Below are 22,996 nucleotides of genomic sequence, written 5' to 3'. Positions count from 1 at the left end.
GTACTTGTAGTTTGACAGCGATGACCACGGAGGTGAGGTCTTTATCAAGCTCCTTCAACATGATCAGCTTCTTCAGCGTCAGGTTGAACAGCCTGGAGAACACAGGAGGGAGACACTGAGAAACATGTACAAACAACATTATAGGAACGTTAGATTAAACACTTAACCAATGTGGTACTGAACACGTCACCGAGAAGACAGGAGGGAGATACAGGTACAAACAGCATCCTAGGTTAATCCATGGTACAGAACACACTGTCACTGACTTGTGCATTTCCACAAGGAGACTGTACATGGTACATCACGTCAGATGTACCATTATGGTATAGGGTACACTGTCACTGGCTACTCCATTTTTACAGAGAAGGAAGGGACCTTTCATTAGCTTTTCCAATTGTTATTAAAGTCACAGCTGAACAAAAACTCAGAAAGGAAAGTCAACACCTCAGAGACACGCTCTGCAGCTGATCAAGATGCTTCCGGAAACCGATCAAACGAATCCATCACAACCACAGCATATTCCAAAATATTACAGGAAAGACTGTAAATGGAGGCTAGACCTCACCCACTCCCCCTCAGCCCTCCCCACTCCCCCTCAGCCCTCCCCACTCCCCCTCAGCCCTCCCACTCCCCCTCAGCCCTCCCCACTCCCCCTCAGCCCTCCCTACTCACACTCAGTCCTCACCCTCAGCCCCCCTCCCCTCGCATCTTACCCTCAGCCCCCTCCCCTCACCTGGCTGCTCCTCCACCCCTCCTCCTCCTCCTCCACCCCTCCTACTCCTCCCCCACCCCTCCTCCCCCACCCCTCCTCTTCCTCCCCCACCCCTCCTCCCCCTCCCCCTCCCCCACCCCTCCTCCTCCACCCCTCCTCCTCCCCCACCCCTCCTCCTCCTCCACCCCTCCTCCACCACCCCTCCTCCTCCTCCTCCACCCCTCCTCCCAACAACAGAACAGTCCAACCAGAAGGTCAGTGTGTTGAATTATTCACCTCCGGGGCCTCAGAGGCATAACGTAAACAAAAAATTGGCCTGGACAGAGAGATGGAAAGAGGGAGGGTGAGAGTGGGATAGGAGGAGAAGACAGACAGACAGACAGACAGACAGACAGACAGACAGACAGACAGACAGACAGACAGACAGACAGACAGACAGACAGACAGACAGACAGACAGACATCAGGGTTAATGTGGCCTGGACACAGCAGGGTAATGATTGTCCTAAAGAACCAGTTAGTGGAGCCATACCCCAACCCTCTAGTCACTTTGTGTAGGTCTGAAAGGGTCAGTCAGATAAATATAAGACAGCTATAATTAGGACTGGATAAGTACATGGTAATACGAGCTACAATCTGCCCTCTGATAGGTGGAAATGATCCTAACCATTCAGATCTAATACAACTAGGGAGTAGGGGGTAGGATGTAGAGGGTAGGGATGAAGGGAGTAGGGTGTACGGAGTAGGGGGTAGGGGATAGGGAGTAGGGGGTAGGGTGTATGGGGTAGGGAGTAGGGTGTAGGGACTATGGTCTACGAAGTAGGGGGTAGGGAGTAGGGGGTAAGTTGTAGGGGGTAGGGTGTACGGAGAACGGGGTAGGAGATAGGGGGTAGAGTGTAGGGGGTAGGGAGTAGATAGAGGATAGGGAGTAGGGGATAGGGAGTAAGGGGTAGGGAGAAGAGGGTAGGGAGTAGACAGAGGATAGGGGATAGGGAGTAGGGAGTAGATAGAGGATAGGGAGTAGGGGATAGGGAGTAAGGGGTAGGGAGAAGGGGGTAGGGAGTAGATAGAGGATAGGGGATAGGGAGTAGGGAGTAGATAGAGGATAGGGAGTAGGGGATAGGGAGTAAGGGGTAGGGTGTAGGGAGAAGGGGGTAGATAGAGGATAGGGAGTAAGGGGTAGGGAGTAGGGGGTAGGGAGTAGGGATAGGGAGTAAGGGGTAGGGTGTAGGGAGAAGGGGGTAGATAGAGGATAGGGGATAGGGAGTAGGGAGTAAGGGGTAGGGGATAGGAAGCAGGGAGTAGGGGATAGGGAGTAGGGGATAGGAAGTAGGGGATAGAAAGTAGGGGATAGGGGATAGGAGGTAGGGAGTATGGATGGATTTGGGACTGGTCATAGAAACACTGTGTTGTGGTTGAGGATAGTTAGAATGCTGATATGGACAGGAGGTTGAGGATAGTTAGAATACTGATATGGACAGGAGGTTGAGGATAGTTAGAATGCTGATATGGACAGGAGGTTGAGGATAGTTAGAATGCTGATATGGACAGGAGGTTGAGGATAGTTAGAATACTGATATGGACAGGAGGTTGAGGATAGTTAGAATGCTGATATGGACAGGAGGTTGAGGATAGTTAGAATGCTGATATGGACAGGAGGTTGAGGATAGTTAGAATGCTGATATGGACAGGAGGTTGAGGATAGTTAGAATACTGATATGGACAGGAGGTTGAGGATAGTTAGAATACTGATATGGACAGGAGGTTGAGGATAGTTAGAATGCTGATATGGACAGGAGGTTGAGGATAGTTAGAATACTGATATGGACAGGAGGTTGAGGATAGTTAGAATGCTGATATGGACAGGAGGTTGAGGATAGTTAGAATACTGATATGGACAGGAGGTTGAGGATAGTTAGAATACTGATATGGACAGGAGGTTGAGGATAGTTAGAATACTGATATGGACAGGAGGTTGAGGATAGTTAGAATGCTGATATGGACAGGAGGTTGAGGATAGTTAGAATACTGATATGGACAGGAGGTTGAGGATAGTTAGAATACTGATATGGACAGGAGGTTGAGGATAGTTAGAGTACTGATATGGACAGGAGGTTGAGGATAGTTAGAATACTGATATGGACAGGAGGTTGAGGATAGTTAGAATACTGATATGGACAGGAGGTTGAGGATAGTTAGAATGCTGATATGGACAGGAGGTTGAGGATAGTTAGAATGCTGATATGGACAGGAGGTTGAGGATAGTTAGAATACTGATATGGACAGGAGGTTGAGGATAGTTAGAATACTGATATGGACAGGAGGTTGAGGATAGTTAGAATACTGATATGGACAGGAGGTTGAGGATAGTTAGAATGCTGATATGGACAGGAGGTTGAGGATAGTTAGAATACTGATATGGACAGGAGGTTGATGTATGGTTAGAATGCTGATATGGACAGGAGGTTGAGGATAGTTAGAATACTGATATGGACAGGAAGTTGAGGTATGGTTAGAATGCTGCCATGGACAGGAAGTTGATGTATGGTTAGAATGCTGCCATGGACAGGAAGTTGAGGATAGTTAGAATGCTGATATGGACAGGAAGTTGAGGATAGTTAGAATGCTGCCATGGACAGGAAGTTGAGGATAGTTAGAATACTGATATGGACAGGAGGTTGAGGATAGTTAAAATGCTGATATGGACAGGAAGTTGAGGATAGTTAGAATGCTGCCATGGACAGGAAGTTGAGGATAGTTAGAATGCTGCCATGGACAGGAGGTTGAGGATAGTTAGAATGCGGATATGGACAGGAGGTTGAGGATAGTTAGAATGCTGCCATGGACAGGAAGTTGAGGATAGTTAGAATGCTGATATGGACAGGAAGTTGAGGATAGTTAGAATGCTGCCATGGACAGGAAGTTGAGGATAGTTAGAATGCTGATATGGACAGGAGGTTGAGGATAGTTAGAATGCTGCCATGGACAGGAAGTTGAGGATAGTTAGAATGCTGCCATGGACAGGAAGTTGAGGTATGGTTAGAATGCTGCCATGGACAGGAAGTTGAGGTATGGTTAGAATGCTGCCATGGACAGGAAGTTGAGGATAGTTAGAATGCTGATATGTACAGGAAGTTGAGGTATGGTTAGAATGCTGCCATGGACAGGAAGTTGAGGATAGTTAGAATGCTGATATGGACAGGAAGTTGAGGTATGGTTAGAATGCTGCCATGGACAGGAAGTTGAGGATAGTTAGAATGCTGATATGGACAGGAAGTTGAGGTATGGTTAGAATGCTGCCATGGACAGGAAGTTGAAGATAGTTAGAATGCTGCCATGGACAGGAAGTTGAGGTATGGTTAGAATACTGCCATGGACAGGAAGTTGAGGATAGTTAGAATGCTGATATGGACAGGAAGTTGAGTATAGTTAGAATGCTGCCATGGACAGGAAGTTGAGGTATGGTTAGAATACTGCCATGGACAGGAAGTTGAGTATAGTTAGAATGCTGCCATGGACAGGAAGTTGAGGTATGGTTAGAATACTGCCATGGACAGGAAGTTGAGGATAGTTAGAATACTGCCATGGACAGGAAGTTGAGGATAGTTAGAATGCTGCCATGGACAGGAAGTTGAGGATAGTTAGAATGCTGATATGGACAGGAAGTTGAGTATAGTTAGAATGCTGCCATGGACTGGAAGTTGAGGTATGGTTACAGAAGAAAGACAGGCATGTGTAAAACAGAAGAACCAGGACATTAAAACACCAGACTGTCTGAGGGTTGATGATCAGTGTGCTATTACATCATTCCATTGATTTATTTAACCTTTATTAAATAAAATGAGGATGAATCAAGAAAGCTGACATGGTAGTTTATCAAGGACATCCTACTTACTTCCTGTTAATATTCATGATGAACTATGACCAAATATTTCTATTCTATCTTTGTTTAACTAGGCAAGTCAGTTAGGAACATATTCTGATTTACAGTGACGGTCTAGGAACGGTGGGTTAACTGCCTTGTTCAGAGGCAGAACGACAGATTTTCACCATGTCAGCTCGGGGATTCAATCTAGCAACTTTTCAGTTACTGGCCCAACGCTCTAGCCACCAGGCTACCGTGATTAAAGGGTATAATCATAACCACTTTATGACATAGAGTATCATCAAAAATGTCCATGAAATTACAAAGTGAGCATACCAAAAAACCTCCATCACGTCAATTTGAATTACAGACAGTCCACAGTCATGAGCCAAATTCACAATAAAGTATCTGGTATGGAGGCCCATATTCACAGTGTCTCCGAGTAGGAGTGCTGATCTCGGATCAGGTCCCCCTCTGTCCATATAATAATACTAATTATGATTTAAAACGATAACTGATCCTAGATCAGCGGTCCTACTCTGAGACGCTTTGTGAATACAGGCCCTGTATGCCTAATCTTTACTACGACAGCTCTCTCCTGCTCTCTCCTAGCGTGAGACTCTGCCTCTCTTATCGACTGTCTGTCTGTATATGAGGCTTCTACCTTAGAGAGACATCACTCACTGATAGCATACCCCAGCTATCAACTCTCTTTCTCCCCCGCTCTCTTTCCCATCTCACTCGCTCTCTTTCCCTTCTCTCTCTCTCTCACTCCCAATCTCACTCCCCCTCTCTCTCTTCCCCCTCTCTCACTCTCCTTCTCCCCCTCTCCATCTGCCTCTCTCGCTCTTTCCCACTCCCCTCCCTGTCTCCTGACACTCGAATCAGACTGACTTGTAAAACACAAAGGATCCCTGTTCTCATAAATGGTTCTCTTCTTGTGTGTGTGTGTGTCTGTGTGTGTGTGTGTGTGCGCATACATGCATGCGTGTGCCATGAATTTTAGCCACTTGCCTCTTGAAATACCACAGAAAATACCAGTGTTTTAAACAGCTAAATGAACACTAAATTAATTCTAAATGTACAGCTAAATGAATGCTAAATGTACAGCTAAGTTAACACTAAATGTACAGCTAAATTAATGCTAAATGTGCAGCTAAATTAACACTAAATGTACAGCTAAATTAATGCTAAATGTGCAGCTAAATTAACACTAAATGTACAGCTAAATTAATGCTAAATGTACAGCTAAATTAACTGTCACATTTGTCGTAGGAAGGAGACCAAAGCGCAGCGTGGGTATCGTTCCACATCTTTTATTTTAATGTGAAACTTCGCAAAACCAACAATAAACTACAAACAAAACACAAACCGTGACGAAAGAGGTGCAACATGCACTAACTCAAAATAATCTCCCACAAACACAGGTGGGAAAAACAACTACTTAAATATGATCCCCAATTAGAGACAACGATGACCAGCTGCCTCTAATTGGGGATCATACAAAAATCCCAACATAGAAAAAAGAAACTAGAGCCAAAACAACATAGAACTAAATAAACTAGATAAACCCCCCCCAGTCACGCCCTGACCTACTCTACCATAGAAAATAAGAGCTCTCTATGGTCAGGACGTGACATTAACACTAAATGAATTCTAAATGTACAGATAAATTAATGCTAAATGAATTCTAAATGTACAGATAAATTAATGCTAAATGAATTCTAAATGTACAGCGAAATGAATGCTAAAATGAATCTAAATGTACATCTAAATAAATGCTAATCTAATCTCTTCTCTCACTGATAAGTATTCTAAAGTCTTAGGCATCTGTCTGCAACAACATAAATCCCCTATTTTGACGTATGAAGCACAGATCAATTTGAAATAGTGCCGGAGTGAAATGGGGCTTGTGAACATAGTAGAGAAGGGAATAAATATGGAAGAAACTGTGAAATGACACACACACACACACACACACACACACACACACACACACACACAGGCTATTGGAGGTTTAAATTCTTGATTGTGGCTTTCAGAGGCAAGTGCAATATGGTTCCCTTGGTAACAGAGACGACCATGGAACATGACCTTGCTGTGTCATCTGTTTCATACACGACACACACATACCTTCCCACGTTTCCACTTCCCTCCTGTGCATGTTCTCAATCATTCTGCCTGACCTTCAGAAAGCCCCCTCCCTCCCTCCCTCTCTCTGTCTGTCCTCTATATATAGGTAATATGGTACCGTTTGGAACACATCCGAACACCTATTGTCCTCAACAGTCAGGGGGAAAGACAAGCCCACGGTTTAATTGTTACAGTCCGGGCTTCAAACCCACTAACCCTCCTTCAGTCCTCTGACCTCAGACTCTGGCCGTGTGCTGGGGGATTGGTGTACCGTTGCCTGGTTCCTTCAGTGTGGAGTCCAAAAGGTGGTTGAGCCTACCCATAAGCCTCTTGGGGGATTTGAAAACTGAAAAGGGCACCATGTCAGGATTCAAGCTATCAGTCCCCGCCACCACCATCCTTTCACACACAAATCTACACACACACGCACCACACAGTAAGGCTTCTTCAATGGGTGTGAGGTGATAGCCATGGAACGAGAGGAGGGAGGAGGAGGGTGGGCGACATTAAACGACATCAAATATGGCCCAGGTTCTGAGCCATTTTGAAGGGAAACTGACAAGAGTTTTAAAATAGAACTGTTAAAGTCTAACGACTGCATGTATCAAGGGAAAAACACTGTATTAATACAGTAGAAACGTCAGTCTAACCCAATGTAGTGTTGTCCTGTAGGAACACAGCAGATTACATATTTAATACCAGTACAGTACAGTACAGTACAGTACAGTACAGTACAGTACAGTACAGTACAGTACAGTACAGTACAGTACAGTACAGTACAGTACAGTTCTCATGGATTCTGGAATTTGTCAAATATAAAGCTCAGCTGAAGTAAAATCCCCGGTTTGGTGTCAGAATTGACCAGGCGTCATCGTTGGTTATGTTTAGTGCTGTGACGATTGTGGAATTTTGGGTAACGATTAATTATCATGCACATGGACACAGTTATTGTCATAATTGTCATTTTTGTTGAAAAAGTGCATAATGCATCATAATGCATCTCAGAAAATGAGCTCTGACAAACCTAATGTAAACAACACAGCTCTTACAAACCTAATGTAAACAATACAGCTCTGCCAAACCTAATGTAAACAACACAGTTCTGACAAAACCTAATGTAAACAACACAGCTCTGAAAAACCTAATGTAAACAACACAGCTCTGACAAACCTAACGTAAACAACACAGTTCTGACAAAACGAATGTAAACAACACAGCTTTGACAAACCTAATGTAAACAGCACAGCTCTGACAAACCTAACGTAAACAACACAGCTCTGACAAACCTAATGTAAACAACACAGTTCTGATAAACATAATGTAAACAACACAGCTCTGACTAACCTAATGTAAACAACACAGCTCTGACAAACCTAATGTAAACAACACAGCTCTGACAAACCTAATGTAAACAACACAGCTCTGATAAACCTAATGTAAACACAGCTCTGACAAACCTAATGTAAACAACACAGCTCAGACTAACCTAATGTAAACAACACAGCTCAGACAAACCTAATGTAACAACACAGCTCTGACAAACCTAATGTAAACAACACAGCTCAGACAAACCTAATGTAAACAACACAGCTCTGACAGACCTAATGTAAACAACACAGCTCTGATAAACCTAATGTAAACAACACAGCTCTGACAGACCTAATGTAAACAACACAGCTCTGATAAACCTAATGTAAACACAGCTCGGACAAACCTAATGTAAACAACACAGCTCTGTTGACACCTGTCTCAAAAACGAATGGTTCTGACCACTTCAAACGTTTGGAAATGAAGTTTCTCCTCTCAACGGTGCCGTTCTGCTCATAAAATGACCATCAACTTTGCCCACTTCATGTAAAAATTGAAAACTGCTATTGGGTAAATGATATCTATAAAGTTGAATCCCCCTTGTCCTGAAAATGAACATTTATTAAGACGATTATAATGACTATTAGTTCATGGTTATTGTCCATAATTGTCTGTTACACGATGATATAATAATTGCACCTGCCCCAGTTATGTTATGGTTGAGAAGAGACCGACGCAGACACTTATCAATGGGTTGTGTTAAGATCAACAGTTATCATTGGGTTGTGTTAAGATCGACAGTTATCAATGGGTTGTGTTAAGATCGACAGTTATCAAATCAAATCAAAATCAAATTTATTTATATAGCCCTTCGTATATCAGCTGAAATCTCAAAGTGCTGTACAGAAACCCAGCCTAAAACCCCAAACAGCAAGCAATGCATGTGAAAGAAGCACGGTGGCTAGGAAAAACTCCCTAGGAAAAACTCCCTAGAAAGGCCAAAAACCTAGGAAGAAACCTAGAGAGGAACCAGGCTATGAGGGGTGGCCAGTCCTCTTCTGGCTGTGCCGGGTGGATATTATAACAGAACATGGTCAAGATGGTAAAATGTTCATAAATGACCAGCATGGTCAAATAATAATAATCATTGTAGTTGTCGAGGGTGCAACAAGCACGTCCGGTGAACAGGTCAGGGTTCCGTAGCCGCAGGCAGAACAGTTGAAACTGGAGCAGCAGCATGGCCAGGTGGACTGGGGACAGCAAGGAGTCATCAATGGGTTGTGTTAAGATCGACAGTTATCAATGGGTTGTGTTAAGATCGACAGTTATCAATGGGCTGTGTTAAGATCGACAGTTATCGATGGGTTGTGTTAAGATCGACAGTTATCATTGGGTTGTGTTAAGATCAACAGTTATCATTGGGTTGTGTTAAGATCAACAGTAATCATTGGGTTGTGTTAAGATCAACAGTTATCATTGGGTTGTGTTAAGATCGACAGTTATCATTGGGTTGTGTTAAGATCGACAGTTATCATTGGGTTGTGTTAAGATCGACAGTTATCATTGGGTTGTGTTAAGATCAACAGTTATCATTGGGTTGTGTTAAGATCAACAGTTATCATTGGGTTGTGTTAAGATCAACAGTTATCATTGGGTTGTGTTAAGATCGACAGTTATCATTGGGTTGTGTTAAGATCAACAGTTATCATTGGGTTGTGTTAAGATCAACAGTTATCATTGGGTTGTGTTAAGATCGACCGACGCAGACTGAAATAAATATCTTGCTGCGTTTTGTAAACCCAGATCTAAAATTCTTCTTAGTGTAATTCCTGCTCAGCATCAGACTAACTTTGTGCTTCAGCTGCACTTCTCCACTCGGTTGAGAATTCACCAACAGCCATTCTATCAGCAACCAGCGCTCTGACTGATGTGGAGCTACTTTTCTCTGGTAAAATGCAACTTCATGCAAAACATTATTAAATGTAGCTGGCTATGATAAACATTCAAAATATGATGGCCATGCATATGTTTTTGCAAAAAATACTTAGCCTTTTCATTGTAAGCTCATTTAGTTGTGTGGCTGCCAGCCAAATAGCTGTTTCTGTTGTCATCTGATTAACATTAAGCTATTTTCTACTGAATGCACTAATGTATTTTCAGAGAAGGTAACTGTAATTGCACACCCCTGATCACTCTATTGAAGCAAAACAACACTGTTGACTTTTAATATAAAACGCAGGTGACATTTGTTGATGGTTTTTGTTTCAAAATGCAGATTTATGAACTCTAAAGCGACCAATGCACAGCTATAAGATTTCACAACACAGCTATCCGCTTTCATAACACAGCTATAAACTTTCATAACACAGCTATAAGCTTTCATAACACAGCTATACGCTTTCATAACACAGCTGTAAGCTTTCATAACACAGCTGTAAGCTTTCATAACACAGCTGTAAGCTTTCATAACACAGCTATAAGCATTCATAAGACAGCTATAAGCTTTCATAAGACAGCTATAAGCTTTCATAACACAGCTGTAAGCTTTCATAACACAGCTGTAAGCTTTCATAACACAGCTGTAAGCTTTCATAACACAGCTATAAGCATTCATAACACAGCTATAAGCTTTCATAACACAGCTATAAGCTTTCATAACACTTCACAGCTCCCTTTACCAACCAATAACACACAAATGCTCTAAAATGCATTTATAATCCATTATACATCTCATAGTGAATGTTGCTGATGTAGCATTAGCAGTGGAGTGGGTAACAGGCGGGTTATCATGCTTTAATAGCTGGGTGCTCTGCCATATATGACAATAACTTCAAATGAAATCCCAAGTTCAAGAAACATTGGGAAACGGCGGCACTCCAAAAAGTGTCTTTAAAAAAAGGACACTTCATTTCACCTTTTTATTTTCGGGCCAGACAGACTAAGGTGATTGGGCAGTTCTGCTTTTATCAGAGCATCAAGAGATTAGCAGTGCTAGCGGTTAGCCTAGCAGCAGACGGGCTGGGGAGATGGGCTGGCCCTGGCGATTGGGATCTTATCATTGTTTGTCTAACACCTGCAAAACACATCATAGATTATGGCAGGACGAATACGGAGAGATAGTGTCTGTTTCCCGTCCGCTTCACATGGACTGCTGCAAGCCAATAAATGAACACACACAGCGGCACGCATCATCTAATAGAGAAACACAAGACATGACCTCACACACTGATGGCCTCATCATAGACAGGGGAAGGCAGATCAACTAAAGACAAGGTCACACATAGAAAAAATGACACACACACACACAAACACACACTCCAGATAATTACAGTGGTGCTAATCAGTATGCATGTACACTTGACTGCACCCAGACTGGGTTGTGACTCTGTTAGCCCTGTTAGCCCCTGTAGTGCCAGAGAGATGGAGAGAGAGAGAGAGAGAGAGAGAGACAGGGAGAGATTAAGAGATACACTGGGAGAGGGAGAGAGAAAGAGGGAGACAGGTAGAGAGAGGGTGAGAGACAGACATACAGAGAGAGACAGACATACAGAGAGAGACAGACAGACATACACAGAGAGAGAGAGACAGAGACAGGGAGAGATTAAGAAATACACTGGAGAGGGAGAGAGAAAGAGAGAGACAGGTAGAGACAGAGAGTGAGACAGAGGGAGAGAGGGTGAGAGAGTGAGAGACAGGGAGAGAGACAGAGAGAGGGGGATAGAGACAGAGAGAGAGACAGGAGAGAGAGAGGGTGAGAGACATGGAGAGAGAGACAGGGAGAAAGAGACGGAGAGAGACAGGGAGACACAGGGAGAGAGAGAGAGAGAGAGAGAGAGAGAGACAGGGAGACACAGAGAGAGACAGTGAGAGAGACAGGGAGAGACAGGGAGACACAGGGAGGGAGACAGGAAGAGAGAGACAGGAAGAGAGAGACAGGGATAAGGTTGCAAAGGGTCGGACACTTTCCTGGAAATTTCCGGACATTTTTCATGGGAAGTTAAGCCCGGGAATTTGGGGAAATTTGCGTAAATTCAATCAAAAAAGTTAGCTTATAACAGTGAACCTTTTTTGTGGGATACACATAAGGCAATTCTAGGTCTTGTGGCATATTTTGGTTAAACTATCCCCAATTCAATGGAATTACAACCCTCTGCATGCACAGTGCATTCTTCCATCACATGTACAGCTGATTCTCAAGATCTTGCACACTAATGAGATGCTATTGAGCCCACACTAATACACTGTCTGAGCCAAGGACTACATGCTTTCTGGTAAGTTTTGATTACAATACTGTGTGAATATATTATGACATGATTTTTTGTTAACTAGTAAATAGTAGCCTACAGCAGTGTTTAAATCATTTCTAACTGGTTAACAATTTCTGCTAGTTAGTTTTTGCTACCTTGTGGGTTTTAGCTTGCTTGAGCCTGCTAACTGGGGACTGTTAATTGACCTGTTTCCATACGTGTTTCATTTTAAAACATGTATCTTACAAAGGAGTTGTTCAATCTAACTGCTTAACTATTTATCTGTACATGGAATTGTATTTGGGTTATTTTTATTTTTTTTCCCCTAATCTTTACAGGAAAATGCCACAGGCACTTTCTGATGTGTGGAGATTTCACTGCAGCTAATGTAGAAGGAAAAGCTGTGTACATTTGCAACTACTGTGCCAAATCATATGTGAACAAAGATGCAGAATCATCTGGCCAAGTGCATAAAGTTCCCTCAGCGCTCACAACAAGCAACCTCTGACAAAAGTCCCTCTATTTCTATTTGAGGTGAAAATGATGAATCAGACACCTTATCGATAGCAACAGCTCATGGTCCTCCTGGAATCAGAAGTTTTTTTGACTGAATGGAGGAACGTAGTCAGAGAAATGCTGATGAATGTCTTGCTCAAGCTGCGTATGCAACTGGTTCACCTCTGATGCTCACAGGCAACGTGTGTTGGAAGAGATTTCTGAATGTTCTTCACCCAGCATACACCCCTCCAACCAGACACGCTTTATCTACTCATTTGCTGGATGCAGAATTCAACATAGTTCATGTGAAGGTCAAGCAAATCATAGAGAAAGCAGACTGTATTGCAATCATCTCTGATGGGTGTTGAATGTTCGTGGGCAAGGAATAATTAACTACATCATCTCCACCCCTCAACCAGTATTCTACAAGAGCACAGACACAAGGGACAACAGACACACCGGTCTCTACATTCCAGATGAGCTGAAGGCAGTAATCAATGACCTTGGACCACAGAAGGTATTTGCACTGGTGACAGACAATGCTGCGAACATGAAGGCTGCTTGGTCTAAAGTGGAGGAGTCCTACCCTCACATCACACCCATTGGCTGTGCTGCTCATGCACTGGATCTGCTCCTCAAGGACATCATGGCACTAAAAAAATGAATACACTCTACAAGAGAGCCAAGGAAATGGTTAGCTATGTGAAGGGTCATCAAGTTATAGCAGCAATCTACCTCACCAAGCAAAGTGAGAAGAATAAGAGCACCACATTGAAGCTGCCCAGCAACACCCGTTGGGGTGGTGTTGTTATCATGTTTAACAGTCTCCTGGAGGGGAAGGAGTCTCTCCAAGAAATGGCCATATCACAGTCTGCCGATATGGACAGCCCCATCAAGAGGATCCTCCTGGATGATGTATTTTGGGAGAGAGTGGTAAGCAGCCTGAAACCTATAGCAGTAGCCATTGCACAGATTAAGGGAGACAATGCCATCCTGTCTGATGTTCACTCTGCTTGCAGATGTAAGAGAAGAAATCCGTACTGCCCTTCCCACTTCACTGTTGCTCCAAACAGAGGAAACTGCAGTTCTGAAAGACATTTAAAAGTGTGAAGACTTCTGCCTGAAGCCCATACACACCGCAGTGTACATGTTGGACCCCAAGTATGCTGGCAAGAGCATCTTGTCTGGTGCAGAGATCAACAAGGCCTATGGTGTCATCACTTCCGTGTCTCGCCACCTTGGCCTGGATGAGGGCAAGGTTCTTGGCAGTCTGGCGAAGTACACTTTCAAGCAAAGGCTTTTGGATGGAGATGCAATATGTTGTGCCAATATATCTCATCAGCCACCTGGTGGAAGGGACTTTGTGGATCTGAGGCTCTTTCCCCTGTTGCCTCCATCATCCTCCATATCCCACCAACATCAGCCGCCTCAGAGCGCAACTGTTCCTTGTTTGGGAACACACACACCAAAGCACGCAACAGGCTGACCAACACAAGGATTGAAAAATTGGTGGCCATCCGAGCAAATTTGAGGCTTTTTGAGCCTGACAACGAGTCATCCTCAACAAGGTTGGAAAGTGACAGTGAAGATGAGGCCTCAGAGTCTGATGTTTAAGAGGTGGACATTGAGGAGGTCCAGGGAGAAGACATGGAAGCCTGAGAGGAAGACAACCAAAGCTTTAGTTTCTACACTATCATTTTACAGATGTATGTTGAAAACGTTTTTGGGAGATGCGATGGATCATTGGGGGATCATTCAATATTCCCTTTCTTTTGTTGTTCAGTGAAATCATCCCATGTGAAGAGTCAACTCATTTAATTAAAGTTCAATTCGTAACTAAATTGTTATTTTTTTTCTATTGGAAGGATTTAATCATTTGCAATTATGTCTACTTATGATGAGGTAAAATATGTATGTTTCTGTCTCCATATGATATGGTAAATATATCCAATGCAAAAAACATCTACTTTTAAATGGTATTAATATTAATTTGCATATATTGGAGAGAAAGACAGACATACAGAGACAGACATACAGAGAGATGGAGAGAGAGACAGGCAAACAGAGAGATGGAGAGAGAGACATACAGAGAGATGGAGAGAAAGAGAGATAGAGAACAACAGGACACTAATCCAGCAGTTTTTAATACAGGCAGTATCGATCTGACCAAAGTTGATTCTCATCAGCTAAATGAGAGACACTGTCACACTACTGAGTCCAAACTCAGGTGTGTTACGCGGAGTGGAACAAGGGAACCCAAGAGCAGACTCAGACTCAGACGAGGAGACAAGGATGAAGTAACCAAGGTATTTATTGAAACACAGGGGTAAGATGGAGTGCAGGCAGGGGAAGCTTGGGTGGGTTGCAGGAAACCATGTGCGGAGGCTTAGGCTGGAGTGAGAGGGGTTGGGACAGGGTAAGCAGGTCAGTAGGAGAATCCAAGGGAGTGGTAGAGTGGGGAATCCAGGACAGAGTCGCAGGATGACAAGACGTGGAACTGGAGACAGGGACTAGAGTCAGAGTGGTCGGAACTGTAGCAGAGAGGAAAACAGCATCAGGCTAGGAAAACAGGCACAACAGGAACAAACTGCTAGAAACATGGACTGACTGAGCAGAGATTACGATCTGGCAGCGGGGAAGTGGCAGGGCGGAGTATTTGTAGAGGTCTTGATTATGGAACAGGTTGCAGCTGGTGGTGATCTGCTCTGACTCCAGCACACCTGTCTCCGCCCACACAATCACACACACACACAGAGAGATGGAGAGAGTACTGGGGGAGTGGCGGCAAGTCAAGGAGACACAGGATGAGCAGTAGAGGGCGTGGCAGGAGCAGATGTAACAGTACCCCCCCGCCACTTGGCGCCCGAACCAGACTTATCTGGGTGTGAGGTATAGAAAGAGGGAGGGGTCCAGGATGTGAAGGCGGGGCACCCAGCAGCGCTCCTCAGGCCCGTATCCTTCCCAGTCCACCAGGTACTGCCAGCCGCGACCCCGACGGCGTATATCCAAAAGTTGGCGGATGGTTTAGGCAGGATGGTCATCGATGAGTCGAGGGGGTGGAGGAGCCGCTACAGGAGGAGACGGGGGACTGGAGCAGACAGGTTGAATCAGGGATACATGGAAGGTAGGATGGATCCTAAGAGAGGCTGGTAGTTTCAGGCACACAGCAGAGAAATTAATGACACGGTCATTTTTCAAAGGGACCAATGAATCGGGGGGAAAGTTTCTTCGATGTCACCTTCAATGGCAGGGCCTTCGATGAGAGGCATACCTTTTGACCTGGGGTGTAGACTGGAGCTGAGGCCCAGCGACAGTTGGCTTGGGACTGGGTCCTGTCAGAGGCACGAAAAGGGCAGCCCGGTCTTCCTCCAGGTACGGTGACAACGGCGCAGATGTTCCTGGACAGAGGGAACCGCAACCTCAACCTCCTGGGCGAGGAACAAGGGGGGGTTGGTAACCCAGAGCGCACTCGAAGGGTGACATGCCTGATGAGGCGTTGGTGAGGGTGTTGTGGGCATATTCAACCCACGGTAGCTGAGCGCTCCAGAAGGAAGGGTTAGCAGAAGTCACGCAGCGTAGGGCAGTCTCCATCTCTTGGTTGGCCCGTTCGGTCTGGCCGTTGATCTGGGGATCCAGAAGAAAGCCTGACATTGATACCAAGAGCTGAACGGAAGGGTCTCCATACCTGGGAGGTAAACTGGGGTCCTCTGTCGGAAATGATTTCAGTGGGAATGCCATGCAGATGAAACACATGGGATACTAACAAGCCCGCAGTCTTCCTGGAGGACGGGAGCTAGGAGAGGGGAATGATGTGAGCCATTTTGAAAAACCTGTCAATAATGGTGAGGATGACGGAGTTACTGTTAGATGGGGAAGGCAAGTGACGAAGTCCAGAGCTATGTGTGACCAGGGGTAACTGGGTATGGGAAGAGGGCGAAGCAGACCGGAAGTGGGTTTAGTGGAGGTTTTGTTCCGGGCACAAACCAAACAGGCTGAGACAAACTCCCACACATCTCTCTCCATGGAGGGCCACTAAAAGTGCTGGGTTGGCACAGGAAGGCGAGGGTCTGGTTTATACCAGGGTGACAGGTGAGGTGGGTAGAATGGCCCCACTGAAGAACATCAGAGCAAACACAATCTGGAACAAATAGAACATTACTAGGACCGTTACCCGGGTCAGGCTGGTTCTGCTGAGCCTGGAGGATACAGGACTCGATCTCCCAGGCGACGGTGGCAATGATGCAGGTGGATGGCACAATGGCTTCTGGCTCGGTACCCGTGTTGTTGGTGGTGAACTGGCGAGAGAGCGCATCTTCGAACCAGGGCGATAAGTGACTGAAATTGAATCTACCGAAGAACAAGGCCCACCTGGCTTGCCAGGAGTTCAGACGGTTGGAGGTAGGACAGGTTTTTAATGGTCAGTCCACACGATGAAGAGGGGTACAGAGCCCTCCAGCTAGTGACGCCATTCCTCAAGAGCCAGCTTAACTGCCAGGAGTTCCCGGTTTCCAATGTCAAAATTCCTCTCTGCAGGTGAGAGCTTATGGGAAAACAATACACATGGGTGGACCTTCGGTGGAGGTGAGATTGGTGAGAGGTGCTGCCAGACGGCTGTAGTTGCGGATGAAACGTCTGTAAAAATTTGCAAACCCCAGGAAACGCTGTAGCTGTTTCAGGTTGGAGGGCGCAGGACACTCTGTGACTGCCATGACCTTGGCGGGGTCCATACATAACTGTCCCTGTGCAATAATATAACCCAGGAAAGACACTGAGGCAGCATGGAACTCACATTCTTCAGCTTTAACAAAAAGCTTATTCTCCAACAGCCGTTGAAGTACTTGGCGAATGTGTTTCTGGTGAGCCTCAGAGTCCTTGGGAAAATCAGGATGTCATCTAAATAGACAAAAATGAAGCGTCCAATCACATCCCTAAGCACATCATTGACTAGGTTCTGGAAAACAGTAGGGGCGTTAGTAAGACCAAAAGGCATGACCAAATACTCAAAGTGACCCAGTGGGGTGTTGAACACAGTCTTCCAGTCCCCCTCTCTTATGTGAACAAGGTGGTAGGCATTCCAGAGGTCGAGTTTGGTAAACACCGTGACACCATGGAGGGGGGCAAACGCAGAGCCGATGAGTGGCAAGGGGTACTTGTTCTTTACTTTGATATTATTCAGCCCACGGAAGTCTATGCACGGCCTCAGTGACCCATCCTTCTTCTTCACAAAGAAAAACCCAGCACCCACCGGGGAGAAAGATGACTTGATAAGTCCTGCAGCCAGAGAATCCTGGATATATCTCTCCATAGCCTCTTGCTCGGGGCGACAGAGGTTAAACAACCGGCTACTGGGGAGAGGAACTCCAGGCTGGAGGTCAATGGCGCAGTTGTACGGCCGATGAGGCGACAGCGACCGGGCGTGATGCTTGCTGAACACAGGAGCTAGATCGTGATACTCGGGAGGAGCTAGATCGTGATACTCGGGAGGAACTGATGACAGGTTCGGAGGTTCTGGAATGAACTGTGGCACAGACAAGGCAGGGGCAAGGGCAGAATGTAGACAATTAGAGTGACAAAATGAACTCTAAGTGGTTACCTTTCCAGCAGTCCAGTCAATCTGTGGGTTGTGTAGCTTTAACCATGGATGGCCAAGAACCAGGGGAGTGTAAGGACAGTCGATTATGTGGAAACTGATCTTATCCTGGTTATTTCCAGAGAGAGACGCAGGATGACAGGGACGGTTCTCTCACAGACACGGGCGAGGAGCGTTGGCATCGAGGGGTGAATCGAGTGGGACAGTGTCCAGGCCCAACTGGGTAATGACACCTTGGTCCAGGAAGCTCTCGTCGGCGCCCGAATCGATGAGAACAGACAGAGGAAAAGTCTGGCTCTGCCACACAAGGTTGCCTTCAAGCAGGGGTCTGGGGGAAAATGGGCAGGTGATTTGGCTCAACAGTATATCCCCCACTACTGCCGAGCCCCCTCTTTTGCTGGACGCAGGGAACAAGTGGAGACAAAGTGGCCAACCTGGCCACAGTATAGGCAGCTCCTAGCACTGATTCGTCGTTGCGTCTCCCCTGGAGAGAGACGGGCCCGCCCGAGCTGCATGGGTTCAGGATCTGGAAGAGCCTTGGGATGGGATGCAGTCGGAGAAGGAGGACAAGGCACTGGAGCAGATGTTATGGGGCATGCAACCATACCTAACCTCTCCCTCCGACGCTCACGGAGACAGTTGTCGATGCGGATAGCGACAGAGATGAGTTCATCAAGTCCATCAGGCTCATCCCTGGACACCAACTCGTCCTTGAGGGTCTCCGCGAGCGCGTTCTGGAATGCTCCCTGAAGGGCCTCCTCATTCCAGCCGCTCTCAGCGGCGAGGGTGCGAAACTCACATGCCATCTCAGCAACGACATGGGGGCCTTGACGGAGGGACACAGTCTGGGCCGTCTGCATTTCTGCCTGTCTATTGTCACTGTCTGTCTGTCTCTTGTGTCTCTGCCCACCCCTCCCTCCGTCTGTCTCTCTCCATGTCTGGCAGTGACTAACTGTGAGGTCCTTTACATCAGCTGTACTGTATATACCACACCAGTTCCCCTAAAATGACCACAACGCTTCTGAAAATGTAATGCTGAGTGAATGCATGTTCTTGTTCTGTCTGTCTGTCTGTCTTTCTGTCTGCCCATCCGTCTGTACTAGCAAACTGATGTTATCAAATCCTTACAAGGTCCAGCCACAGCCCAAATAAAAGTCAAATAATCCCCAAATCAGAATGTGATGAAAATGTCTCTGACGTCATTCTGGGAAAGTATCTTCCTCTCTCTCATCCTAATCGTCATCCTAATCGTCATCCTAATTGTCATCCTAATCGTCATCCTAATTGTCTTGTTACAACCATTATGATTTTTGCAGAGTGCTTTGACTGCAATGCATGACTATGGGTTATTACTTTCACTTTTAACTATCATTCAATTAGCTGGTGGATGGTCTTTGGTATACTATCCAGCCATAGATATTCTATTCTATGATGAAGAGACATTCTAGAATGCTCCGCCAAGGGAGATTAGGCGCCAAATGAAGCCAGAGTTTGATCTACCAGTCTCTCCTCCTCTGTGGCTTTTCGCTTCTCCGTGGTTTGCGTGTGTGACAGACTGTGTTAGCTGTCAATCTATGACTACAGCGTGACAGACTGTGTTAGCTGTCAATCTATGACTACAGCGTGACAGACTGTGTTAGCTGTCAATCTATGACTACAGCGTGACAGACTGTGTTAGCTGTCAATCTATGACTACAGTGTGACAGACTGTGTTAGCTGTCAATCTATGACTACAGCGTGACAGACTGTGTTAGCTGTCAATCTATGACTACAGCGTGACAGACTGTGTTAGCTGTCAATCTATGACTACAGCGTGACAGACTGTGTTAGCTGTCAATCTATGACTACAGCGTGACAGACTGTGTTAGCTGTCAATCTATGACTACAGCGTGACAGACTGTGTTAGCTGTCAATCTATGACTACAGCGTGACAGACTGTGTTATGACTACAGCGTGACAGACTGTGTTAGCTGTCAATCTATGACTACAGCGTGACAGACTGTGTTAGCTGTCAATCTATGACTACAGCGTGACAGACTGTGTTAGCGCTGTCAATCTATGACTACAGTGTGACAGACTGTGTTAGCTGTCAATCTATGACTACAGCGTGACAGACTGTGTTAGCTGTCAATCTATGAATACAGCGGGACAGACTGTGTTAGCTGTCAATCTATGAATACAGCGGGACAGACTGTGTTAGCGCTGTCAATCTATGACTACAGCGTGACAGAATGTGTTAGCTGTCAATCTATGACTACAGCGGGACAGACTGTGTTAGCTGTCAATCTATGACTACAGCGGGACAGACTGTGTTAGCGCTGTCAATCTATGACTACAGCGGGACAGACTGTGTGCCTTGTCCTAATGTCTCGCTAGGTCTCATTGTCTGCTCATGTTTCTTAATTTCCCCAATTCTTATCACCCACGGCAACATGACCAATGAAAACAATAATGTCTCCCTCTCCTTCCCGCTCTTCCCTTTCTCTCTCTGTCTCATTTCCCTCCCTCCCTACCTCTCTCTCTCCCTCCCTACCTCCCTCCCTCCCTCCCTCCCTCCCTCCCTACCTCTCTCCCTCCCTCCCTACCTCTCTCCCTCCCTCTATGTCAGGGCTTTTTCATTCCACTGCTGTCATTCCTTAATTCTCTCCCCTCAGACTGTACCTCTCACTCCCTCTCCTCTCCTCTCTTCACCTCTTCTCCTCTCTCCATCTCGCTCTCCCATACTCTGTCTGTTTGCCATGCAGTGCTATGTCTCTCTCTCTCTCCCAAGCATCATGTGTGTCTGACTGAAAGTATGAACTAGCTATCAATCAGTGCATTCCCTTTAAGCCCAAAGCTGGTTCAGTGTGTGTCTGAGAGAGGGGGAGGGGGAGAGATTGGTAAAAAGTGGGATAAAGATTATATGTATTCATGTGTATTTACCATATGTGCGTATGTGTGTGTGTGTTCTGACTCATAGTTAATCGTAAGGCAGTGTAGATGCACTTCCTCAAAATAAGTGCCTGTGTGTGTGTGTGTGTGTGTGTGTGTGTGTGTGTGTGTGTGTGTGTGTGTGTGTGTGTGTGTGTGTGTGTGTGTGTGTGTGTGTGTGTGTGTGTGTGTGTGTGTGTGTGTGTGTGTGTGTTAGTGATTGTGTCTATGGGTTTCTCCCTTGCTCCAGCACTTCCTGTGCTCTTCACAGACCGTCACCATAAAAACTAGAGCAAAATGGCCTAAAGATCATCTCTATGGTGTCAGTAGGTGGGTGTAGCTGGTCGTGGTGCGCAGCTGTCGTTGTCTCTAATTGGAGGCCATATTTAAGTTGATGTTTGTCCCACATGTCCTTGTGGGTGATTATATTTTGAGTAGTGTGTTTTTTCCCTCTCTGCGTCATGGTTTGTTGTTTTCTGGTTAGTTTAAGTATTTATATATTGCATCACGTTTCACTATTAAATAAAGATGTGGAACTACGAAAACGCTGCATCTTGGTCTGATCCTTATAATAGCCGTGACAAACATGGGGGAAACCAAGGGTTAAATACATGAACATGTAATTGGGGAATGAAACCAGGTGTGTAGAAAACAAAGACAAAACAAATGGAAAATGAATGGTGGATCGGCGATGGCTAGAAGTCCGGTGACGTCGACCGCCGAACGCCGCCCGAACAAGGAGAGGGACCGACTTCGGCGGAAGTCGTGACATATGGGCGATTCACAATATATATCTCATTTTAAAAAATACAATTCTCTCAATAAGCTTTGTTGTACAATTAATGGTCAACACACTGCATTTCAAAGAGTCAGGAATAATCTAATGAATTTATAACTAAGCTAAATATAAACCTTTCACAACCATAAGACCCACTAAAAATGGTATTATTATATCAAAATAATTCAACCTGCTTTATCTGTAATAATCACTGATTTGGCTTTCAAGTCTATGAAAACGTACCTTTTTTTGTTACAAATGTAACCAGAACCATGCATAATGCACATTCAACTAATAATTGTATTAGGCATTATAGAACATTAACACAGGTCTGAAAACAATCTCTCAAGCACAAGCCCACGTGTTAGTGAGTATCCAGCTAATCTTTATCTTTCAAGTTTCAGCAACTTCTCTATTTGCTAGCTAACACACAGCAGAGAAGGAGCAAAGGAGACGAGACCAAAAATACAACATGAGAACAAGCAGACAAACGCTCATGGAAACGATACAGGAATTTGGAATATTGCGCAAAAACATACATTCAAATTAAGGCAATTAATTTAATTCAAATACGTGTCAATGTTTGGAGATCTAATGAAGAGACAACAGAGAGGGGGGATGAAAGAGAGAGTCATCAACAACTGAGAGGGAGACCTGGCTCTCAACAGAAGACAGGCTGTGTGCACACTGCCCACAAAATGAGGTGGAAACTGAGCTGCACTTCCTAACCTCCTGCCAAATGTATGACCATATTAGAGACACATATTTCCCTCAGATTACACAGATCCACAAAGAACTTGAAAACAAACCCAATTTTGATAAACTCCCATATCTACTGGGTGAAATACCACAGTGTGCCATCACAGCAGCAAGATTTGTGACCTGTTGCCACAAGAAAAGGGCAACCAGTGAAGAACAAACACCATCGTAAATAAAACCCATATTTATGTGTATTT

The 22,996-nt window shown here is 45.2% G+C and overlaps 1 protein-coding gene across 1 annotated transcript in view; it reads right to left on the bottom strand.

Annotated features, from left to right (window-relative positions):
• LOC115194972 (phosphofurin acidic cluster sorting protein 1-like) overlaps window positions 1–22,996 on the bottom strand; it is a 51,908-nt gene that overhangs the window by 850 nt on the left and 28,062 nt on the right. The window contains exon 2 of the mRNA XM_029754875.1: window positions 5–92. Within this exon, the coding sequence (XP_029610735.1) occupies window positions 5–92 (88 nt within the window). The remainder of the gene's footprint in view (window positions 1–4; window positions 93–22,996) is intronic.

This window comes from Salmo trutta, chromosome 5, assembly GCF_901001165.1.
Source record: "Salmo trutta chromosome 5, fSalTru1.1, whole genome shotgun sequence".
Lineage (NCBI taxonomy): Eukaryota > Metazoa > Chordata > Actinopteri > Salmoniformes > Salmonidae > Salmo > Salmo trutta.
The sequence above is the reverse complement of the archived record's forward strand: the minus strand, read 5'-3'. Positions and strand labels throughout refer to the sequence as shown.